This window comes from Megachile rotundata, chromosome 6 (assembly GCF_050947335.1).
Source record: "Megachile rotundata isolate GNS110a chromosome 6, iyMegRotu1, whole genome shotgun sequence".
In the NCBI taxonomy this organism is placed as follows: domain Eukaryota; kingdom Metazoa; phylum Arthropoda; class Insecta; order Hymenoptera; family Megachilidae; genus Megachile; species Megachile rotundata.
The window spans coordinates 7,459,459-7,486,400 of record NC_134988.1 but is presented as its reverse complement, the minus strand read 5'-3'; the positions used below and the strand labels follow the sequence as shown (position 1 = coordinate 7,486,400).

At 31.6% G+C, this 26,942-nt stretch overlaps 2 protein-coding genes across 6 annotated transcripts in view; one reads left to right on the top strand and one right to left on the bottom strand.

The window, feature by feature from the left end:
• Window positions 1-20,358, top strand: part of LOC100880426 (putative serine protease K12H4.7) — a 30,916-nt gene extending 10,558 nt beyond the window's left edge. Inside the window, exon 9 of one of the 2 annotated variants that reach the window (XM_003705531.3) lies at window positions 20,280-20,358. In XM_003705531.3, coding sequence (XP_003705579.3) covers window positions 20,280-20,343 — 64 coding nt within the window. In that variant the 3' untranslated portion in view covers window positions 20,344-20,358. Of the gene's footprint in view, window positions 1-480; window positions 518-20,279 lie in introns of those variants that run through there. The other variant, XM_012290642.2, reaches the window with a different exon arrangement.
• The window catches only part of LOC100880537 (uncharacterized), a 56,000-nt gene that overhangs the window by 11,126 nt on the left and 17,932 nt on the right, over window positions 1-26,942 (bottom strand). For all 4 annotated transcript variants that reach the window (XM_076532504.1, XM_076532505.1, XM_076532503.1 and 1 more), the window contains 4 exons: window positions 13,216-13,452; window positions 5,608-5,820; window positions 567-799; window positions 14-225 (listed from right to left, as the gene is read on the bottom strand). In XM_076532504.1, the coding sequence (XP_076388619.1) occupies window positions 14-225; window positions 567-799; window positions 5,608-5,791 (629 nt within the window). In that variant the 5' untranslated portion in view covers window positions 5,792-5,820; window positions 13,216-13,452. The remainder of the gene's footprint in view (window positions 1-13; window positions 226-566; window positions 800-5,607; window positions 5,821-13,215; window positions 13,453-26,942) is intronic.

Sequence of the window (26,942 nt, the reverse complement as noted above, 5' to 3'; positions counted from 1 at the left end):
AGGAGTGGAATACCTGTGTCGCCTCCAAAGTTCCCAGGAAATAAATCCTTGCAGCGCTGGGTTACTCTCGTCTACCAACGTACCACCTCGGGCACGACAGAACGCCAGAGCTTCTCTGAATATCATCGGTTGTCGGTTGTAAAATATGTAACATTTTCCGTTGTACGTGGCTGTGGAACCTGGAGGTTGGTCTCTGAATTGTGGACACCTCTCGATGGGAAGTGCCTGATGCAAATTAATTCGTAATAATTTAAAACATTGAATAAGACATATTCTGAAAGCGACAAATACTTGATTAGAAAATGCATTAAAAATATAGAAGATATTTGTTAAAAGGTATTAGAGATGTTTGCTGAGATTCATAAAAAACTGTGGGTCATTTTAGTTCTTCAAAAAGTATTGCAAACATGAAAAAAGTACACACGCTATTATATCGGCAATAAAAAACAGTAAAACTTTTTTCTCTTTCATTTTTTTAAGACGTTCATCATTAACGAGATAAAAGCCGATTACTAGTGATATGCCGTACAAAGTTGAGTAACACGATGAAGAAATAAAGTCGGTACCTGATCAGTGTACACAAACGCCTCGCATAATGAAAGTTGCACTGGAATCGGTGTCGGTGTGTTTGCTTCCAAATGTACGGAAACAAATGCTCCAGGCATGGGTGGATTGCACGGCAAGAAAAGAGGTTGACCTTCTTCAAGGGGTCCAGTGAAACGATTGCAAATTGGATTCGTTCCCAAGTCTGGCCTATTGTTGCCGACACGAACCACAATCGTTCCAGATACACCATCGCCTGCAAAAAAAAGAAAACACGTAACATCATTTCTCTGTACAAAACATGGGCTGAGGTATCCATGATATAATAGCAAACTATAATTCGTTTCTTCACGCGCATTCTTCTTTTAATTGTCTCACGTTTTAGATCAAATTGATGTGTTCCTTTTATATATTATTCAGAATGGACAATTATTCAGACTATTTGGAATGGTTTAATCAAACCTTGAGAGGGAACGAAAATTTTAGAGGTTAGTTTATGATCAAGTATTAGTTCAGAAACATTACCTGAAAATTACAAAAATTGAAAAAGAATTTCATCAAAGATATTTTGATTCAAGTCAATGAGGAAGTATTAGTTACAAGAAGAAAAATATAGTAACTGAAAATTGATAAGTATTAAATAAAATGGCAGACTGTAACTCCATGTTTTAGAGGTTTGAACATAATTTTAGAGAGGATGTCACAGGATTGGGAAGATAACATAAGACATTGATAATAGGAAATTAAATTTGAAATCGAACACGCTTTCACTGGGGGGCTTAAATAGTTATGGTTGCTCGACCAGCGATTGCAAAGGTAGCATTTGAAGAGATAAAATCATCTGAGATAATCCGGTACTCGGTACTACATCTTCCGACCTGGAAAACATTTCAGGTGTGACCGAACGAACGGCGACCATCGCTGCATCTGTAGTCATGAACTCCAATTACATGCTTTCCACGTTTTGTCCCTTGTAATCGCATTTGAAATGCCAACGATTTCTTGTTTGCATTAAAAAAGGAACTTAACCTGAGCGGAGAAATTTCTCGAACCGTCTGGAGTGTTAGGAACTTCGTTTCGAAACTATGTAACTTAACTTTGATCATGAGTTGACTGTATCTATTACGAATACTTATATTGTATTAACATTGAAATGTTAGACGTCCTTTTTCTGATTCTATTTCTTGTAATAGTTTTCGAATGTTTTATCAAATTGATTTAGAACAATAGTTTAGAACAATATTTGCAGGGTATGAAGTGCACAATAGATATTAGTAAAGCAAATTTTGAAAACAGTTTGTTCTCTTGACAAAGTCAAGGTCACCTTGGGTTTTTTAAATAGGAACATACATTTTTTTTATTCATAGCTTTAGGGGACATCGAGACGAATTCAAAACACATATTACATGATATTTTTATTAACATATTACTCGATTTGCAGAAGAGGAAATTGTAGTAAGGAAATCGTATTAAATTGTAGTAAAAATTATTAAATTACACCAAAAGTTTGAATATTAATCTTCATTCATATTCTAGCATGAATATAGTTCTTCCAAGTTTATTACAAAAGTCAGTAGTTTTACAGTAACTTTACCACCGTTTGTTTTTTATTATTAGAACGATAACATCGTGTTACCGGAACTTCGAGTAGTAATAAACGATAACCAGTCTGTTCTGTAATTAAAACGTTCTTCGTTTCTTATCGTACCTAAAGTTGCAATGTGAAAGTTGCTTCTATTTACGACGACTCGTGTTATTTTTAAGTTCAAGTATTTTAATTGCAGCTAATGTATGTTGTATCTTAGTTGGCGGAGATTATAATCATGTGTTTATACTAATCTATAGAGAATTGTTCCTTTGTCAGATTAGTATGCAAATTTTTCGTGCTCAAATTCCCATCATAAGGAAAATGTAATCTCGTTTAATCTTCGTTCGTGTGAAAATTGTTTGTATGAAATTTTCAGTATCTCCAAATTTACCGATTTACATATTTTCAATTTTAGAAATTAAAAATTTGAGAATATAGAATTTTCTAACTGAGAAATTAAAAACGTAGAAACACAAAATTTTCAAGTTTTTAATTCTATAAACTTAAACTATGAAAAATAGTTCACAATTTTTATAGTACAGTACGTTTCCTTGTTGTTAACAGAATATTGATATTTTATATAAAGAAATAAAGTTTCTAATGTACGGACAGTTGGTCGGTGAAAGAATGAAAATTACTTTTTAAGGAAGAGATTAGCGAATTCCTTCCATGAATAACAAGATAAGTACTCTCACTTTTCTATTTCCGTGAAAAGTGCGTGTTTAAAGTTATTATCAGAGATTTTATCTAAAGATGGAAGATTTTCTTTGTTTGATCACTTATCCAAGCTGAAATGTTCAACTGTAATTATTCGCTGATTTATACTTCAACAAGTCCTTGGAATATTGAATTACTTCCTTAATTTCATGGCAATTTACCGTAATTTGTAAAAGTATCACAATTTCTTTGTGACTATTCGTTATGCAATAGAAAAAAATAACTATTTTTATATAGTAGATACAATGTTGAAAATTAGTAGACAATTTTGCTATAAAAAGACGAAAGAAAGTAAAATGAGTAAAATTAATAGCGATATTCGTGCAAAGTATCAATAACAAGTATAAATTCTATTTAACGGAGAAACAACATCCTTGCTACCAAGGACTGATTAAAAGCGCGCGAAACTTGAACAATTCGAAAGAGTTTACAATGAAAAATAATTTATTACAAAGAAAATAATAATGTTCGCGTCTAGGTATCAAATTACATGAAATTAAATTTAAATAAAGTTAAGTAAAGCTACTATAATCACCTCTTTTTCAAAATTAGTATTAATGTACTCAGAAAACACTATCTGTAGCTACAAATGTTTAATAAAGAATTAACTTCTGCTACAAACTCTCAATGTAGCAAAAAGGGCGCGAAATTTGAAATGAAATCAATTCGTCACAAAAATATTTACGATAAAAAATCCCTTACTATAAATACATTTCTATAATCTATATATTATAAATATATTTATATTTCTATGTTTTCTATGTTCGTGTATTATGCACGAAAGAGTTAGAAAATGGTTAATGTATATCTTCTTTCTACCAAGATCGATGTTAATATCATATGCTGAGCACAGACGAAAGAACAGCATCGTTTTCTAGCGATCAAAAGTGAAAAGACTCTCACTTTCATCCTAGAAAGTTTCTAAAACATTTAGCGTGCGAACAATACTTGTAACCTATGATGAAGCAAGAAAACGGTGCACAAATTTACGATCGAATTTTACGGCACATTTAAGAAACACCACATTGTTTTACGTTTCGGTCGCTAACATCGATCACGTTAACATACTTCTAAAGTATCCTGGAAAGTACTGCTTTTCCGTCGTAAATTACGTGGTTAAACTTTTTAATACATTATTTAGGTTTTGTTCAATTTTTATTGTATGGAAGATTTAATTATTTATTAACAATTATTTAAGGAAATGTGCTTATTTAGTAAGGAGAATAATACAGCTTTGAAATTTATTTTTACAATAAGTTATTGACTTTTTAATGTATATTTAATATATTCGTTAAAAATTTAGATTCTTCTTTTAAAAGAATTACAAGGAAAAATTCTTTGTTTTATTGAATTAAATTTTTCAGTATTGACATTGTATTTTTTCAAATTATTAATTTTTAAATTATTAACTATTAATTTTTAAGTTATTAAAGGATCATATATTTTTATATTGTCAATTTTTAAACACAAGTAATATTTTTGTACCGAATATTTTATATGCATTTTACTTTATTTATAATAATAAATCTGAACATAAAATTTTATTATATATTATATGTTTTTGTTATTTAGAAATAATTATATATATATATTTATTTAATTCTAAAATATTTTCATTGCAATTTATAAATAAATACATACACATTTTTAATGAACTATGTTTTTAATATATATTTTTATTTTTTTAAATAAATAATGTTTACTATATATGTACGTTGAATTACCTTTTTTTTAGTTTCAGAATGTTATAGTTGTTATCTGATTTTTTATTTTAAAAACAAAGGAATGTCTTCCTACATTTAACAATACGATGAAACATCAAACTTTTACTTTCATTTCAATAAAAGACAGGATATTTCAACTTTCTATCGATAAAGTGTCATTACAGACGGTTACGGTAATAATAACATTTCTCTGACAGGAAGTATTCAATCAGTTAGCAAATTGCGTAAAATAAAATTATTGAGAGTTCTGTTGTCATTCACTAAGAAACCAATATTACATTCCTTTTCTTTTGAAAGGAAGACATTCATTTATACTATGTAAAGTTCTCCTGCACTTTTACACAGAACTATGAAATTCTATGAATATGGATGTATATTTTCATACCTTTCTTTTTCACAAGTACTTTCAAAACTTTAGTATTATAGTTATTATTCAATTTTAAGGAAATGCGAAGTAAAAGACCGGAATATTACGTGATGGAAGGCGGCATACATTTTGAACATGTAATTAAACAAAGTGTATCTTTCTTACATTCTAGTCGCGTGATTGCATTCAGTAATTTCTTCGGAATCAAATAATGGTTACACTACCAAAAGCTAAGTACTTCACATTTCCTCTTCTGTAAATCGAGTAATATATTAATAAAAATATCATGTAACATGTGTTTTGAATTCGTCTCGATGCCCTCTAAAGCTACGAATAAAAAAAATGTATGTTCCTATTTAAAAAACCCAAGGTGACCTTGACTTTGCCAAGAGAACAAACTATTTTCAAAATTTGCTTTACTAATATCTATTGTGCACTTCATACCCTGCAAATATTGTTCTAAACTTTTTTTCGTAAAGTGGCTGCAAGTGGGAGAAAAATCGTGAGTTATAGATAACACCCTGTATATAACCCACAGTAATCCCTGTATATGTATAAGTAATCATTAAATCATAAATATGAATGCACTACAAAATGTTTTGTACTATTTGTCACAATCGAGACCGTAGTAAACAAGCGTTGAGGAGATCGAGTTTAAAATTACTCACCACAGCATGGTTTGCCAAAGTCCAGTCGAACGAGTTGCACCATGTATGGTTCAAGCAGGTTCACGTACCACCATGGTCTATTTTCTGGTCTTGTCAAAGTACAAGTTTGAGGAGTGTAAATTTGACCATTGCTACCATCGACAGCCCTCTGAGGAATTCCACCCTCTGTGCTGCTCGATTGCATTGGTGCTTTGCCTCCAGCGACGTTCAAAACTGAAAGACAAATACAAATAAAATGTTTTTAACTGTCACAATCAAATTTTGTATGTTATATGGACAATATCTATTCATTGCAGTAATTACATCAAGTAATTACAGCGAAAATTGTTTTTACTAATCGCTACATCGTGGTTAATTATCTGTTCCATTAGAATGTTCTATAATAAATTAGTTTAATATAATTTTATATTAAATTCGTATGTACTAAACGCAACAATCACATCAAGTAACTAATTACAGCAAAAATTGTTTTTAACTAAAAACAATTGACTAAAATTTCAGATGTGTATATTTTTTACATTTTCATCAAAATTTATATCGATTTTCAATAAAATTCATATCAATTTTCTGCTAAATTCTAATCATGGTTCTAACATTTGAATCACGAAATCTTATTGTTGTTATAAATTCCATTTACCAGTATTCTTCACAAACTTTTAATAATACTTATATCCGGAGAACGGGTCGGCCATTTTGTAGTTTGAACATCGTGTAGCCATGTTGTGTGCTTGTACTGCTATAATGAGATGTAACGCTGCTTTTTGTATCGCATTCAAGAAAAAACACAAGATGAAAGAATGTAAGCATGAATTAAGTTGTTATGCTTCTCTTGCACGTCTTGTTGCATTTCTAGTGGTGAATTGCACTTGGCGCTGCATTATAAAATGTCCCCTCTAAATTACGGTACTGGAACACGTGCTCGTGATGTACAAAACGTCTTTATACAGGATATCGTGTAACTGGTGACACGAACTGAAAGCTGACGCCTTTAAACCACTGAAGCTCTTGTTTTCTTCCTATTTTCTAATATATTCTTTGCTAATTTTCTGCATAAAAATTATCTAAATTATCTGTAAACAATCTATTTTTTCTTTTGGATATTTTCTTTAGATACAGTTACATTATATTGTATTTTAATTATATTATTGAAAACATAATGTACATTACTTACATATTGTAGTGACATATTATCGTTTGGAGTTGTCCTCATTTATCCATTAATTGTTAATACATAACTGAATAGTATTGTCAATGCTTTTCTTAATTTTTTAAACTTACACTGGCAATCAAAATTATAAGTTCACTTTATTGTTAGCTAACTTAGCAAAAGTTTAAAGATTCCTCTTTGTCATGCGAGAGAAAAATAATACCAAGAGCTGAGAAATTTTTATATACATTTATATTTTTATATACTTGAAATGCAACAATACAGTCAATTATTGCATTTTTCCTTAAAAATTCTCTTTGTAAATTGCGCAAAACTGCATAATAATTTATATTCTTAGACTAAAGTAAGAAAATATATGTATAACAAAAAAATAAAAAATTGAATAAACCTAAAATAAGCAAAAGTTTTCTACTGTAAACAATCAGTAAATATTTCTTAAACCATTATTAAAAACTGATTACAGTTTTAACGAACTGTATTCTTCTCTATGCGATCTAATTGTATCGAACACGCCATAACAGGTAAAACAATTTTTAATTGCAATTCTTGCCTCTGAAGCTGATTGCCTTTTACGCTTCATAGCATGTGACTTTAAAGACTCTGAAAATGTATTAAATACAAAATCTTTGCTTTGCTGAGATTTCAATTTTAGTCCACGTTTCAGTAAACTCTAGCGACGGCCCTGACTTAACTATCGGTGACCTAGTCCCTACTAACATCATTTCCCATGGGAGGATTATACCAATAAAACTAATAATGATGTTGACTCGCAACCACATCAATGAACGCAGGATACTGCTACGTTTTCAATCATTCACGGCAAACTAGTTCGTCAACATCGAAGGACATTGAGCCTGGGAAAATATTCATACCTCATTGCCATTTTCATTGTAATAACTATAGAAAAAGGTCAAGTATGAGACACGTTACATTCCTTAACAACTGGGTCGTGGGACAAAAATTTAAAAATACTCAAATTTCTATCTTTGATAATTTTGAAACTCAAATTTTTAATCTTCTTTTTTAGGAATTTACAAATAATCAAATTTTCTATTTTCTAATTTTGCAATTTGGTTTAGTTTTGGAGTTTAGTGGAAATTTTGAATTTTCTAATTTTGCAATAAAGTTTACAAATTTTTACATTTGATAACTTTCAAATATTTAAGTTTCAAATTTCTCAATTTAATAATTTCAAATTCCCAAATTTTCAAACAGTGGAATTTTCATAAATTTTCTTTTAGAAATAATCAAATCAGTACATTAAAAAATTCACGAATATAAAGATTCAGAAAATAAAAAATTTGTGAATATCAGAAATTTATAAATTAAAAGTCTATCAATTTCATAATTTTTCAAATGAAAAAAATGTTAAATTTCCAATCTGACAAATCTGTAAATTTTCAAACATACAAATCCTTTACTATAAAAGTTCATAAATTGTCTGATGTCCAAATGCAAAAATCACAAAGTTCAAATTAAAGAATAAAAAAGTATTCCTATCTACAAATTAAACTCCCGTATTTTCAAATTAAAAAAGTATGAAAATTTCCAATTGTGAACCTTCAAATTAAGAAAACCTTAAACCTTAAAAATTGTGAAATATTCCAATTTGCAAAATAATTTCTCAACGAACAAATTAAGAAATTCCTGAGAAAAAGTGTAAAGACAGGTGAACAACTGGCACGACACAAAAAGCTCCGTAACCTCGTGGGTCTGAGAAAATCTTCATGGTTGATTGCATAAAAAGAAGGTCAAGTACGAGCTACGTTACACAGGTGAATAGCCGAGTGGTACGCAGATGCTTGCTCATCGCATCGGTCGCAAACTTTCGTACACGGCAAATGGTGGCTGCACATTCGCAAAGAAGTTACCGGCCTTGCGGTAGTTTTACTGTACCGTAACGTGAGAATTTTATAGACGCTAACTGGCATTGCCTCGATCACGGTAAAGCCTCCACGCAACGGAAACGAGATCGACCCTTTTGGCTCGCGCGAATCAAGGTTAATCCTTATTATCGATCTTTATCAATCGACGCTGTTGATTCATGCCGTTCACTCCGAGAAATTCTTAGATCATTACCGCTAAGTGTGCAGATCTTATAGGTTAATTGATGTCAGTCGACAGAAATGCAATTTTCATGCTAAATTGATTATTTTTATTGACAGTTGTGCGTTTACCTCGATTTCGTATTCGGAGATGAATTCGAAGTTTTCCATCCGCTCATTGAAATCACTGTATTTCGTAAAATATTTGCTTAAATTAGTTAAATGATTGCTTCAAGTATTAAAAAATTGTTATAAATTTTAATTATTAAGGTTTTTAACAGGTAGAAACTAATTAGATTTGTAGAAGTTATTTATCAGAAAAGAGACGAAATATTTTTTTGAATAGAGTTATGCGCATGCGCGCTGAGCTAGGCGCATGCGCAGTAACAATTTATATTACGCTTATTTTAATAGAGAAATTCTTTTAAACTAAAACTAGATTTATATTTATTTTCTGTTATTACGAATTTATATTCCGACATCTATATAATAAAATACGTAAAATTCATAACTTTTCATAATAATAGTAATACTATAGAATTAGAAAGTTTGCTTATTTTTATTGTTTCAAAAAGTCAACAATATACAGTTATTACAATAATATTTATTAAGGGTATATCAATACGATTTGCATGGCGAATTTTAACGGTTACAAAGGTAGTTCGAAGCATATGATTTGTATTATGTACGTATAATGTATGTAGACGTATAATGGATGTGTCTTCTATCTAATGTTCCCTACACAATGCATCCTTTGTCCCGTTCGTACATGTTTCAATTGTTCTGGGGTCAATGAAGGTACACCTTTTGAGGTCGTGGTAACGCGTTATTTATGTATCTGTAAAATCACCTGCATAGCTTGTCCGAATAAAAATTTTTGTTAATTTGCATTTTATGTAAGTTCACATTTTTAGACCCCAAACTTAATATTTAGTCACGACTCGATAACAATATATTTATTGTGCAGAGTTATTGTAACATATTAATTTACTGATGTTCTATTTTATAAAATATTAATGTACTAATATACTATTTTATAAAATACTAATTTACTAAGGTACTATATTAAAACATACTATGTACTCAACAGTAAAAATATGTCTCAAATTATTCATTACATAATTACTAATAGCTAATAATATCGACAGTCTTGTTAAGAAGGAACAACTTGTAAAAGTAGAAAATGCACAAGAATAGACAATAACAGCGTTTATAACGCGCAAAATTATAAAGGCGATGATTAGGATATTTACGGTTGGAAAAATTGAAAGAAAACGAGTGAAAGCTGTAATAAAAATTCCACGGTGAAGAACTTTGCATAGCCATAATTTTATTTGGTAGTTAGACATGGAACTCTATCGGAATTTCTATAGGAAGTACAGGAAATTGAATGTAGAATTAATTTCATTTCTAATTTATTAATTTATATGAAGTACTGTATTATATTAAATTAGAAATTTAGGAATTATTGCCATATTAATCTAAGATGAAATATTTCGTTGAAATACGATAAAAAGTGAACCACCTTAACTAGATTAAAAGAGATAAAGAAAGTTGAGATGTTATATCAATTTGGTATCAGTCGTTGCAATTTGGTATCATTATACAAATAATTGGACTGCAATTTGAATAAAAAAATTAGTTTACGAAAAGTTCACGCACAAGTGCGTAAGTGGCGATCTAACGTACCGTTTCGCAGAAAATGATGAGAAATTGCTACTGAAAGATTAACGGAGTAATTTCGCGCTAAGATTCGACTACTTGTTGATTTACGAAACGGGGCCGTAACCAACAATTTCCTGGTATAACAAATATAATTTGAAACGAACTATGTACATATGCGCCATTTATTAAAATAACTGTCGTTTTAGTTTACTTTGTTACAAACTTCCGTCAAACATAATGGTGCTATTAAAATGCTTACCGAATCTTTTAAAAAATACGTTCTTAATTTGTCTGAAATGATAATATAATAACAATAACAATAAATGTGTTCTTTTATTTTACAAAGTTATTTAAATTCAAATTGTATTGCACGCTTAGAAAATTATAGTTTGGAACTTAGGAATTTTCAGATTATCAACTGGAAATATATTATTTCTGTTCTAAACGTTTCATTTAATTTTTCATTATTTTCAAGCTATTTATGGTAAACATTTATGAATTTTAGTTTCATTAAAAAAACTCCAATTGATGGTAAATATCATAACGGCAACACATTTAGGAAAGATATAAGAAAATTTTCAATTAATCGCCTTCTTAGAGACTATCAGTATTTCTTATAGCAAGTCATTTAAAGGTCAACACATTGCAATTTATCAGACACGTGTAATGTAGCAGTTACTGAAGGCATTAGTATACTGACTCCTTAATGAAATGAGAAAGTTGATATCACTAATTTTTATGTAATAAGTAAATAAGTAAATTGAAATAAATAATATTGAAGTACGTAAATTTGGTATTAACTGAGTTACTATTAAATTTATTGCTACTTCTATTTACTGCTACTGAATAAATACTTTTATAAGTAAATTAGTACTACTTCTCTTTACTATTGCTAAATAAGTATTATTTACAGAGCTACATAAATATTGTAGAGCCATAATATATATTTAATTATATATAATTACTGTTAACGAGAAATATAATACAGGGTTCCACCTGTAACGCAACTTGCAAATATTGTTCTAAACTTTTTTTCATAAGGTGGCTGCAAGTGGGAGAAAAATCGTGAGCAGCGTTACAGGTAGCACTCTGTATATTCACTAACAATAAGTCCCATTTAGAACTATGAAACAAGATGTCCGCCGTTCGAAAGTGTTCTGGTATTTTTAGGTTATACTTTCTGTGACCACGAAATTGATCAGTTCACACAAAACAGTTTAATTCATTAATTAGATCCGATGTTCGAATAAATACCTAAGTTCTTGCACCGATTAGCTGAAGAGAAAACGTACCACTTTAATGATTTCAATCAGCAGACCTGAACAACCAATGAAGCGGTATTAAAATGGTCGGCCGTTACTTTAATGTAATTGGAGAAAGAGATGAACAGTGTTTAGAGCAATTAGAGCGTGAAGTTCTTGAAATTTAACTTTTTCTGAATATTAGTTTTAATGTTTTGTATAATTATTTTGTAACAAACTTAATACTGTCGTTAATTAATGAATTTGGTATTGTTTAATGTACTCGAACAAGTTAAATTGAACTTGATGCGTGGGAAATTGGTTTGTATTGACTAGTCAAATGAACTTAACTTCATTAATTAAATATCTTATTTATAATTTTTTCTCTAATCTTTCAAAACCTAAAATTCTCGTAGTCTCAAATTTTCAATTCGTGAAATTGTCTATGATCCAAATTCTAAAACCTCCAAATTCTCAAATCCCCAAATTTGTCAAATCTTCGAGTTCTCAGGTCCTCAAATTCCTCAAATCTTGAAATTCATAAACTCACAAATTGCTCGATCTCTAAATCTCCAAATCTCCAAATCCCCAGTCCCAAATCTTTCAATTCCCTAAATCCCTAAATCCCCAAAACCCCAAATTCCCAAATTTTAAAATATACAAACTTTCATATCCCCAAATCCCTAAATTCTCATCTTCCCAAAGTTCTTAATACATAAATCTATTAAATAGCAGTCCTCCTCCGTACTTGCCACATGTTCCCCAGGGAAGCTTGATTTGCTCTTAGTTCTCCATCTGTGATGAAATGTTGGGATGTTAAGAAGGGAAATAAATCTGATCTGTATGGAGTAAGAAATGTTGAACCTATGTCAGGAATGTGCGCCAGGTTGGGAAGGCCGCGGGCGTTCTTAACAGGTAACAGGTTCAGAGTTAACGGTGTTATTCCCCCACCATAGTGATTGATATTTCTTCTACTGTCGTCGGTCTCCTCGGTCAAGGACACCGGGAATCAGGTCAGTCGCCGTCCAAAATTTTGCCTCGTCTTATAATACCGAATACTCTTCCCAAGGGAATATAGCGATATACGAAGAGGATGGATATATTGCTTTATATAAAATATTAAGGATTTGAACGTTGTACTAACAGCTATATTGTTATATCATTTATTATAATAAATTATACAATAATTTTATTATTTATTTGTTATGTTATTAAGTCTTTAGCATTCAAAGGTATTTTTACCGTTGTCACATATCAACCTTAAAATGTTTTATTTAAAAGATTATCTGAATTCAACTAAGATTACTATTTCTCCATTATCAATTGCCACTATTGTCCTCTTCATATTTATACACCAAATGTATAATATTATAGATTTACTTAAAACATGTATTTATTTCAAATTGTATTAAATTGAATGGTGAGTCACCTTTCTAGTTCTTCACCTTAAAAGCGTTAATTATATCAGTAAAAAATTGTTAAAACTCACCACAAAAAGGTACACCTTCCGGCGTCCACGAGCCATCAGTTTGACACTGCCTCCTCGCAGGACCAAGCAGCTCAAATCCCCGTTCGCAGGAATAAGTAGCCACTGCTCCCACAGGAAACACAGTATCTTTAAGAAGGGCATCTTCTTCATCTACGACGTCTTCAGCACCTGGTCCCGTGAAGCGGACGATACTGTGCGCAGGTGCCCCAGGGTAACCGCATCCGGCGCCATAGCAACCTGCGACACGATCAGATGATTATCAGATGATTGCTAATGTGCATCATTAACGCGTTGACAGTTATAGCGGTCTGTAGCGACCGACAAAAAATAGTAGAAACAAGAAGGTAATATTTGCCTTTGTACGTGCACGTTGAAATGTTATACAGTGTGCTGACAGGTATGTGAGTCTGGAGGATGTGATGTGGGATGATGGGTTATGTAGTTTAAAGAGATGGCGGAGGTAATTTTTTGGGGGGAGAGAAGTTTTGAGATTAGAGAATTGGGGGATTTGAGAATTTTGGAACTTGAAGGATTGGGAGATTGCAAATTTGGGAACTTGGGAATGGGAGAATTTGTAAATGGGGGAGTTTGGGAATGGAGGAATTTGGGAATGGGGGAATTTGGGAATGGGGGCATTTGAGAATGGTGGAATTTGAGAATGGTGGAATTCGGGAATGGGGGAATTTGGGAATGGGGGAATTTGAGAATGATGGAATTTGAGAATGGTGGAATTTGGGAATGGGGGAATTTGAGAATGGGGGAATTTGGGAATGGGGGAATTTGAGAATGGTGGAATTTGAGAATGGAGGAATTTGGGAATGGGGGCATTTGAGAATGGTGGAATTTGAGAATGGTGGAATTTGGGAATGGGGGAATTTGGAAATGGGCGAATTTGGGAATGGGGGAATTTGGGAATGGTGGAATTTGGGAATGGTGGAATTCGGGAATGGGGGAATTTGAGAATGGTGGAATTTAAAAATGGAGGAATTTGGGAATGGGGGCATTTGAGAATGGTGGAATTTGAGAATGGTGGAATTTGGGAATGGGGGAATTTGGAAATGGGCGAATTTGGGAATGGGGGAATTTGGGAATGGTGGAATTTGGGAATGGTGGAATTTAAAAATGGAGGAATTTGGGAATGGGGGAATTTGGGAATGGGGGAATTTGGGAATGGGGGAATTTGGGAATGGGGGAATTTGGGAATGGGGAAATTTGGAAATGGAGGAATTTGGGAATGGGGGAATTTGGGAATTGAGGAATTTGGAAATTTGGAAATTGGGGAATTGGTGTTAAATAAACCTTCGATTTCATTCCTACATAATAATATTAATAAGTTGTTCCTCAAGATTGAATTTCATTGACATCACTTTTCAAAATCAGCGGAAAATTTGTTCGATCGAAATTGAGGTTAGGAAACGATTGCCGATTCCGATTGCGTGAGTAAAACGGTAATAGCTAGGAAAGAGGAATAGGAAAGATTAGATCGGGTTAAAGAAGACTATGTTATTCACGATGAGTCCCGGTTTGCAATGACTTTAATGCATTTCGTGCGTGATGACGCGAGTTGCATGTCTCCTGGATGCGGTAATAATGTAAGCTACCGTATACAATGATTTCTAAGGGAGCAATAAAACATTGCATTATTCCTGTAATTAGTCGTGAGAGATAGAAGTGTGATCATGATCATCGAGGGAAGCGATAATTGACCACGGCATACAAGAATGGGAATGAAACTGAATCAGGCAGGGATTATGATCGCGAACTTGATTTCGAGCTTCCTTCCTGTAATTAATTTTAGTATTGCTACAACGATAAGCGAGTACTTTCGCACTTTGACTGTTATGGTGAACTGTAAAAGGTTGATGAGTACGGGGATATTTGCAGTTTAGTGTAGACTCTCGTTATATTGCCATTTTTTATATGACTGATTGTGGTTATTTTGTGTTAAGAGGAATGGTACATCTGATTATACTTTTTATTTTTTTTTAGTTGGGAAGTTTTAAACTAGTTTTAAAGATTAAAAAGTTTTAAGCTTTAAACTTTGTTGTGTCGTATGTAATGAGATAATATGCAACAATGCAATATGATTTAATTATATAAACTAGTGTGTATAATTATATAGTAATAGAATACTATTTGCAACTATTAATGGGTAGTCATTTTGTATTGAGAATATTGGTATAACATTTATACATATAGTTGTTGTGATTAAATTGTAAGAATTAAATTGATATACCAGGTCTAACAGAGTGATATGCAACAGAGCAATTATAAATCTACTCTTCCTTAGATTTAGCAAGCAATTGTTTTGTGTTGGTAATATTGGTAGGTCATATATACAGTCGTTGTCATTAAACTATAAGAATTAAATGGATATATTAGATGTAATGAAGTGATATGCAACAGTGCAATCTAATTCTACTATTCCTGTATTTAGCAAACAATTGTTTTGTGTTGTTAATATTGACAGATCATATATACAGTTATTATCATCTTACTTCAGGGTTTTAAATTGATATGTCGTTCGTAAGGAAGTGATATGCAATGCAATATAATTGTACTATTTGTTACAATTAATAACTGGTCATATTAAGAATTGATGAGATATTTATACTGGAAATAGTTATTGCTGAAAATATTAAGTTTCAGTTTGATATGCCATTAATAACAAGTGATATGCAACATTGGGATATAATTTACTCTATGTTGCACGAACAATCATTTCGTTCTAACGATATTAATAAAACATTTACACAGTTATTTTTATCAAACCTAAAACAGTAAATTGATATGACGCAAACAATGAAATGATATGCAAAAATATAATAAATAACATAATGTCAATGTTTGGTGCATCTAACATCGACTATTTCACATTTAAAACATCAATAAAACACTTATACAGTTATTTTTATCAAATTTGAAACTTTCAACTGATATGTCACATACAACCAAGCGATATGCAATAACATAATGATATTGTTTGCTGCATCTAACATCGTCTATTTCATATTAAGAATATTAATAAAATACTTATACAGTTATTTTTGTCAAATCTGAAATTTTAAACTGATATGCCATCCACAACCAAGTGATATGCAACGACATAATAAATAAAATAACGTTATCCTTTGCGGTAACTAACATCAATTATCTCGTATTAAAAAATAAATAAAGTCATTCTCATAAAACATCAGACATTTAATTGACATGCCCCCACTCCCATTCTACAACTTTTCATATCACTGAATCACACAACATATTCACGTCACACATTTGACTCTATATTTCAAAATCAACAGACACAATCCAATCGAACGTTACAACCTCAATTTATCTTGATTCGCAAGCATATCAATTTCGTCACTCCCGATGTATCGATTGTAGCTCGTAGCTGTCGACACCGTGAACGATATGACTGCGCATCCGAGATCAGATTGTATCTAGATCATAACAAGCGGTTAAATCAATAATGTTGAGCAACCGGCCGCTACCTGTGCGCGAATATAACACGGTAGAAAAGGTTACGAGCCCGTAACGGAAACGATAATGCAAGCAGCTCACATCCTGAGGCTATCGCGCAATCACCTAGGAAGTCATCGGCTATGCCGGTCTACGCGTGCAACTTCGTGCACGTTAAGACAAATAACGTTTCGACGGAAGTTCGAATCCACTCGCATCACGAAATTTTCACTCGTCAGTTTGCGTAACCATTTCTTCTTCCTATTCGTTCCTTTCGTTTCGTTTCGCTGCTATATCCCTTAGCATACTAATTGCGGGATGGGGGTACTCGTGGTCACACCCCGATACATGTTTATTGAATCACTATATACGAACGTTTGTAAAGACACGTTGTTAGAAACTTGGAAATTTGTTTCACTATGAAAATGAGGAAAGACAGAGTTTTATAAAAATTGAAGTAACGTTTTAGTGTTTGGGAATTTTTGAATTTGGAAATTTTTGAAAATTTAGACATTTTAAAGTGTGAAAACATGGAAACTTGAAAACTTGAAAATACAGATGTTTGCAGATTCGAGAATTTAGAACGTTGAAACTTCGTAACTGCAAAAGTTTGAGGATTTAGAAATTTATGCTTCTAGCAATTTAAAATTCTAAAATTTTTATATTTTACAGTTTTGCATTTGTACAATTGCAGAATTGCATAAGTGCAAAATTGCAGAATTGTAGAATAGTATAATTGTAGAATTGTAAAATTGAATAACTGAATAATCGAGTAATTTAATAATTGAACAATTGAACAAGTGAACAATTGAATAATTGAACAATTGAATAATTGAACAATTGAATAATTGAACAATTGAATAATTGAACAATGGAATATTTGAAGAATTGCACAATTATAGAATTGCAGAATTGCAAAGTTGCAAAATTATAAAATTGCGGTATTGTAGAATTTTAGAATTTGTGAAATTTGAACATTTTTAAATTCGGCGATTTTAAACCATGAAAAGTGAACGTGGAAATTCATAATTTATAGACTAGCGCATTTAAAAATTCAGTAATTGGAAAATTTGAGAATTAATGTATGTAAGAAAATTTTAATTTATAGGTGTATGGCCATACGTTTTTACAAACAGTATTAATTACTACAATTTGTCTTTCACAGCGAAAATTACATAATAACGAAATATTTGCAACATGTGGATTTCACGATTTCTTTTACTATCTATCCCATAAACATGATTATAATCTAAGAATATTATGAAGTAAATTAAGATAACAAGGTGAGGAAAGTAGAATTACGTAGAACTCGTATTTTTTATACTTGCAACATACTAGAATCTACGGTGGAAACTGCGCGATAAGGCAACATTTTTAATAAATGCATTTCACGATTTCTACTACTGTCATTGACGGCACTCATAAAGCACGATTATAATCTAGAAGTAATATAAGGCAAAGGAAGAAAACAGCAGGAGAAACGTAGAATTATATATGAACTCGTATTTCTTTCTATACCTTGCAACACGTTATAATCTACATTCTATAGTGAAAATTGCAGGTAAACATTTTTAATAAGTGTAGCAAACGATTCTTCTTATTCGCTTCAATAGCGTAATAATAGTTTCGTAATATACAACTGATAAAAGTTACGTGAATATTATTACGTTTCTGTGTTTCCAAACTTTCTCATTCTGAAATTTTGGGATTCACAAATTGAAAGTTTCTGAATTTGCAAATCTCATAATTCTTAAATTTTTACATTTTCAAATCCCCAAATTCCCAAAATCCGTAAATTCTCAAAATTCCCAAATCCCCAAATTCTCAAACTCCCAAATTCCCAAATTCTCAAACTTCCAAATTTCCAAATTCCCAAATTCTCAAATTCCCAATCTCCCAAATTCCCAAATTCCCAAATCCCAAATTCCCAATCTCCCAAATTTCCAAATTCCTAAACTCCCAAATTCCCAAATTTCCAATCTCCCAAATTCCCAAATTCCCAAATCCCCAAATTCCCAATCTCCCAAATTTCCAAATTCCCAAACTCCCAAATTCGCAAATTCCCAAATTCCCAAAATCCCAAGTCCCAAATTTCCAAATTCCCCAATTCCCCAATTCCCCAATTCCCAAATCCCCAAATCCCCAAATTCCCAATCTCCCAAATTCCCCAAATTCCCAATCTCCCAAATTCCCCAATTCCCTAATTCTCCAATTCCCAAATCCCAAATTTCCAAATTCCCAAATTCCCAAATTCTCAAATTCCCAATCTCCCAAATTCCCAAATTCCCAAATCCCAAATTTCCAAATTCCCCATTTCCCCAATTCCCCAATTCCCCAATTCCCAAATCCCAAATTCCCAAATCCCCAAATCCCCAAATCCCCAAATTCCCAATTTCCCAAATTCCCTAAATTCCCAATCTCCCAAATTCCCCAATTCCCTAATTCTCCAATTCCCAAATCCCAAATTCCCAAATTCCCAAATCTCTAAATTCCCAAATCCCCAAATCCCCAAAGAAAAGAACAAAACTCCTATAAGATTTTCTAAGGACCTCAATTGCCAGAAAAGGTTAATCGTTTCATTTTGATACACTAACAATGAGGGTTATATGCGTCAGTGTCATCGAACGGTGCCGATAATCGAAAAGATCGTTGCTTTCTAACGCCATTTGCATTCCAACCAGCAGACTGTTGTACGCTTGCACGTAGAAAATGAACGATTTCTACTATTTCTTTCACGGTCTTTGCGTTCTCGCGTGGTCAAGCCGAAGAGCTCATGACTACTAAAGGAAAATTTATTATTCGACGCTTCAAAGACCAAGCGTGATTGCTGAACATAGTGAGACTTGGGACGACTCGATCTGCATTTCTTCATTTTTATATTTATTTACTTATACTACGCTAGAGGACGCAAATTTTGTATTTTTCTACTTAAAATTTTTAGAGTAGGCTTCTGAGACACCCTAAATTTGCAGTATAGATTTTGCCGGTGATCTGAAGACGGAACATGTCGTCGACCTCGATCTTCGAATTGATAAAAAACCGTTTGGTATCGTTTACGATAAAATTTGATACATAGAATCAACTGGAAGCACGTTAAAAGCTCTATAATTCATCGTCGACGACAATACTTGGTCGTCATTGACGTCGGTCGTCGTGAAATCAAGAATAATCGTGTTTGGTATCGTTTTCGATAGTTCCAAACACGTTTAATCGTTTGGAACGACTTTAAAATCTCATTCTTGTTCTACCTATATGTCTACTGTAGGTACTCGAAATTTGAAATATACATTCAATTTCGCGTGAGACATCTGGTTTGTAGACCCACTGGTGTATCATCGCATCATAATCAGAAAGATCATCAATATCAGTATCAGAGTATCTGATAAAACTAGGTGTAACCATAACCTCAAATGTTAAAAACATCTTCCTATTGAGCATGATTCGTAGCTGGAAATTTGAAACACAAACTGTAATGGTATGTAATATGTTTACTGTACTATACCTTTATATGTATATGCTATATTAATGCTACATATAGCAAGTATACATAAAGCTACTACTATGCTGTAAATACATTCCTTCTACCTATATGTTTACAATAGGTACTCGAAATTTGAAATACATGTTCGAATTCGTGTGAGGCACCTGGTGTATAGACACAATTAGTTTTGTGCGAAGCTGAGACTTCGAGTCGAAGAGTCAGTTGGAGTCGCGTTAAAGAAAGTGTACGGTGAGTATTTAGTGCTACTTTTTTATTTATTCGAAAGTACGATGCGGGAGAAAATATGGGTTGTTTCATGATTTATAAATTGTGTTTAACGTACTCAGTTTTCTTTCATTAATACAGTAAGATGATTGAAAGAAGGGGAGAATATTGCTCTAATGCAACTCGGATTTTCTAGATTTATGAGCTCTTTCTGGGTTGCCTCTAAACTTTCGTTAGTATCTCTATTGGGTTCTGTTCTAAACTCCTTAGCTTCCTTTGCAGTTTTATCTACGCCTAGATGTTTTTAATAACAACAGTTTTGAGGAATAAGACAAGAAGAATGTAGACTAATAAGGTAATAAGTGAAGAAGTGAAATAATGAAATTACACTATAATTGTGTACTAGAATTAGTATGAAATAGTATGCGTTATAAGATTCATATTCCAATATAACTCGAACTGAATCAGACCAAAGTAAAGATAAATGGATTAGAACTTTCTAAATGTATGATAGTTAACTCCCTGCTCTACAATATCTTATCACACTCGTGACGTATCTTATAGTTCACACATGACAAGTCAGACTCATATTTTCATCGTAACTGAATTTTGCGTTCAATTCCGTTTATAATCTTTACAATCAAGGATCATTGAATAAAGCATCTAACTCGAATAACATAACGTGTCTAACTTTTCAATTTTCTTTATTTATCTTCAACTTGTAGCAATAATTATTGAACTGTGAATGAACTATTTACAAAATTGTAGGTGAAGGGGTTAATTAAACTTGTACCAAAGTATAATGCCATGTTACAACTTCTACTTTTAATGTAACTTATGTAGAAACTGTACACAGTATTGCTTGACGCAATGTTACTCTTCCCCTTTCTTCAGCTAATCGTAAACGAAGCCTAAGCCGTCCTACGCAAAACGCGTCACATTTACGCCTCTCAATTTTCTGCTCACTAATGACCCTTACAGGCAGAGTAGACAAAGTGACTGATAAATATGTAAATCACATAGTACGAACCGTTACATAGCCATGGTTTCTGTGTCGACACTTGGAACCGTTTAGCTGGTTGTTAGTTAAGGAATGTCGTTTCGATGGTGACGTTAGCTAATTAGAAATATATCCTTGTTCTTCGGCGGGATAAAACCTGATTTACAACCACGACCATCTATTTAAGACCGCTTTGCAATTTAGATAAACACGATTGAGACATTTCAAACTGTTCGCGTATCAAATTCATAAGTAATTGCGGAATTCGTGTAACCTCATTCTGAACTAATTATTTAGAAACATTTTATGTGGCGTACTATTTTAAAATGGCGGACGTAAGACCACGTTCTTTGGTCGAAATTAATTTAGGAAATATTGCAATTGTAATATGGGAGAAGAAGGTATATTAATATTAATAACATAATAATACACTACATTGTAATATTCTATTAGTAGTACGTTGTTTTACTCTGTTGAATAATTTCCCCATAATGATAAGACTAATTCGATTAATGGACACTAACGATCGATTATAAAAAGACAGTAAGGCTTTGATGGCGGTATTCGTTGAAATTTTTCAATTTGTTGCTGTATGTCTTACATTAAATTGTAACATCTTAATCAGAGCATTCATGACATCGCAATCAGGTCGAAAGAGCTGTAACGAAGTTTGTTCACGTTATTAAATTAATAAGTGTTTTGCTGCGCAAATTATATATTTAGCATCATTGTTAATTAGGAAAATCCAATTATGATATCTATACATATATTATTGTATATTTGAACGTTTGCATGAAATTTTCCATGCGTAAATTGTACTCTATCATTTTAATACATATTTTAATGTTTTAATACGTTCTTATATAAATACTGAATCAATACATCCGACATTTTGCATTATAATTGATCTTCAAATATTTGCAACTTTTCCATTTTTCACTTAATCACGTTGAAATCAGTTGTTTCTCACTTCGGTAACATGATACAGTATTATAATCACTTTGAAAGTTATTAGCTTACATGAAATTATTGAACTACTTTACTCGAAAGTCCAACGTAGAGTTATTAATTTTAATATATTAATATTTACATACAGTAATAAGAAGCTTTTGAAACGTTTTTTATTTTACAGTAAAGAAAGAAATGAATGACGTATCAGTTTGTTATTTACTTATGTATAAAGCTATAATCAAGTACTGTATGTATCTTTTTATCAAGATTATATTTTACAGTGTAAAATATTTGTAAGATCACAATTAGAACGTATTTGAATTACGCGCCAATATGGCGTCATTCTGAATAAAGGCGGGAAACATACCCGAATTCGACGCTTTATTGAATTTATCAAATATTATTCCTCGAGATTTGAAAAACTAGAATATCAACTATATTAAAATATCTGTAGTACTTAATAATCAACATAGTCTACGAATAAATTCATCAGACATGGAAATGATCAGACTGTTCCACAAAGAAAAATGTCTAAATTCCTTTTGACCCTTATTCTACGATAATAACAATTTATTGAATATAATAAACATTTGAAGAACTAGAATACCAATATCTTTAACATTTAATAATAAACATAATTATTCAAACAAAACCCCATCACAATTCTCAGTATCCTTCATTTCTTTATTTACTTACTTAAAAAGAAAAGTTCAGAGTACTTTCTTACACAACTATGTAAATCGTGCTAAATAGTTGAAGCTGCAGCCGTCATTATAATTCGACGACTTTTTTCTAGGAATCTCAAGCGTGAAGATGAATTTCTTGTTTTGCAAATACGCCGTACAATTGTTTTCTTCGAACCTATTGTGTGTCACCGTCTATTGTTTTTCGAATGAATTTACTGGGCAAACGAACACTGGCAAAATTATTTTCTTATTAAAAAGATTGCTGCAAACCGTTATCTAGAAATCTTTAGCTTATTCTTCTTCAGTCTCCTTTCATGCTTTCTATCATCGACATCCTGTAATAAACCTGAATACCAAACATCTTCCAACATAATTTGACTAAATACAATAATTCAATAAAACACAAAATTTCGAAGCACTTGTTAAGATACGTTGCAAAAATTCCCAAAACTCTTAGGCTATTTCGAATTTTGTTAGAAGAGAATCTATTAAGATTATATTAATAGGCTTTCGTGTGTAGTTTAAAAGAATGTATTGAATTATGAAAGTATGAATTATGAATTACGAAAGAATTTTCTTGCAAATCTAGTTAATATATTTATGAGTACAAGTCAATGGTTCAGTGTTCTCATACAAAAACTGAAATTTGTTTCAAATGTTACATTATACGACATTCTTGCAAAACTTTCTTTTGTTCTAATATTGACGTCCACACTTTTGTATTGGCAAACAAATCTGGGTCTTTTCTGAAGATAAAACAGGATGTCACTTGTAAGGATGAGTGATTGCTTCATCTTCTCTCAGTGTGGAATTTCCGCTTAAATATGGGTCAGACAGATCATCAACAGAATGTGTGTGTATGAATTTCTTTGATTTATGAGTAGACTTTTCTGACATCATTTGATAACATAGTGAAACACTGTCAAAATTTGCTGTTAATTTTTTAAGAATTCTGAGAAACCATAAAAACATGGATTTTTTTCATTCTTAGCTTTAGAGACGAATTCAAAACACATATTATATGATATTTTTATTAACATATTACTCGATTTACAGAAGTGGAAATGTGAAGTACTTAGCTTTTGACTTTGGTAGTGTAACCATTATTTGATTCCGAAGAGATTGCTGAATGCAAACACGCGACTAGAATGTAAGAAAAATACACTTTATTTAATTACATGTTCAAAATATATGCCGCCTTCCATCACGTAATATTCCGGTCTTTTACTTTACATTTCCACTTCTGTAAATCGAGTAATATGTTAATAAAAATATCATGTAATATGTGTTTTGAATTCGTCTCGATGTCCCCTAAAGCTATGAATAAAAAAAATGTATGTTCCTATTTAAAAAACCCAAGGTGACCTTGACTTTGCCAGGAGAACAAACTGTTTTCAAAATTTGTTTTACTAATATCTATTGTGCACTTCATACCCTGCAAATATTGTTGTAAACTTTTTTTCGTAAGGTGGCTGCAAGTGGGAGAAAAATCGTGAGTAGCGTTACAGGTAACACCCTGTATGTCTATAACAGATATACTATGCATATATGTTTATAATATATCCTTGATGTATCTATAATATTTCTATAAACTTTTTAAAGTTTTGATTCTCGAAAGAAGACAACAAATTTTATAAGAATATTTTCTCAAATAAAAATCGCTTTATTTATATTCTGTCTATGTACTTACTCGTAAACTATTGCTACTACTACTTCAGAAGGAAGAGTATTGTAAAATAAACTAGACTTCATTCGTTTACATAAACTTGTATAATACATAAAAATATGCCTCGTTACAATCTATAATATATCTATAATATTTCTATAATGTATCTATAATGTGTCTATGATATATCCATAATATAACTATGATATATCAGTAATATAATATACTATACAACGTCAAATCGTAAACTGCATAAAATATTGTTTTCCATTACCTAAAGTTCTTAAATTAAACTTATTTGCAACGAATTGAAATACAGAATGTTACATTACATGTACCGACATTATGGATGTAGAAATGACAAAGTTCTAAAAGCGGATATCTGAAAGGGAGCACGTGGTTTCGACGATTCGCCCACGTCCGAAGAAAAGTGGATAACCAGGGCAAAAGTAGGTGAGAAAAGGAAGGTCGGGCTCCGCCTTTCTTCTTCCTCTTTCTTCGTCGTCTCCCGTTATTTCACGGAATTGTGGGAAATTAGGAACTGAGCCAAGCTAATTAAACACGTCGACCTTTTGTTTTCAAGGTAGAAACTGACATGCGTTGCACCGTTTGCCTACGATGTCAGTCACTTTCGATAATTTCACAGATCCCACCAGTTTTCCGATCTCTTCCTGATTTCTATGATACTGGTTAGTAGGTCGAAACGATACACGAAGGAATATTACACGAAGTATGCATCGCCATATGCTTGATTTTTCTGTTGAAATATTATATTAGAAACTGATTGTAACTGACTATTTATTATACTATCAGCCATTTTGTGTTAAGAATATTAATACTGAGTTTACGTAGCTACTTTCGTAAAAGTTTAAGCGTTAAACTGATATACCACAAGCACTCTTTTATTGTAGTTTTACAGGTTTATCTTACTAAATCTTAGTAAACTTTATATATTCCAAAATGAATGTGATATGACATGCAGCAGCGCGGTAAAAGTATTTTGGTTTCAGTCAGCCATTTTGTATTAAAAGTATTAGTGAAACGTTTTTACCGCCATGTTCAATGGAAATGAAGCTTATACAAGTGACATGCGTTAACATAGTACAACACTACTGTGTGTAACAATTGACAATTAGTTACTTATATAAAAATTGTAAAGAAAATATTAATGAAATATTTATGCAATCTCTTTCATTAAACTTCAAGCTTCAAATTGATATGACAAATATTATTAAATTTGTTTCACAAAATATCACTTTGTTAATTGCTCTAATAATCAATTATTTTGTATCATGAAAATTGATAAAACATTTTTTAGTAATGAATCTTCAATTTTTAAATTGATATGCCATACGTTACGAAGGGACATGCAGCAAAATAATAGTACTATATTTTTTCAATTACCCATTATGTATTAAGAATACTGATGGCACGTTCATGTAGCCATTTCCTTCAAAGCTTAAGCTTGAAATTGATATGCCATAAGCGTTATTACAAACGTAACTACGTGACATGCAACACAAAACCTTCGCCATTTGCTACAACAATCGCCTACTCAATATTAAGAACATTGAAGAATCATTCAGGTAGGCAGTTTTATCAAACATTATGTTTTAAATTAGTATGTAATACGTAATGAAGTGATATGCAGCATAATAATATAATATAATACTTGTTATAATTAAAAATCATCTCACATTATAAATATTGATGATGCGTTTATGTAGTCGTTTTCATTTGCCTTCATTTAACTTATCTTTAGAGATCATTTAGAATTTAAATTGATATGACATTTGTAACGAGATGATATGCAACTTAGAATTGTTCTACATGACACAGGTAACAATTAATTGAATTTTACTGCAATATAGTTAACAAAAACTTTGGGATATTTAAACATTTTTGTTCACCCTTAAAAGTTAATTTGATATGTCACACATTACAAAGTGATATGCAATAGTATAATATAATTTTTTTTGTTTTGTAACTGACAATTTACTCATTTCTTGTTAGGAATATCAAGTAAACATTTATACTATTTATTTTTTATTTAATTTGACAATTTTTAATTGATATGCCAGAAGATAATAGAATTCTATTCTTTCATACAACTCACAGGTAGTCCAGAACGTTTGGAAAACTATTTTCATTGATCTCTAAAAAATAATTCCTTATTAGGAATGTCTATGTTTAGTAAATATTTACACTGTTTGTCTTTTTATGAATTTATCAATTTTAAATTGATATGCTACATAT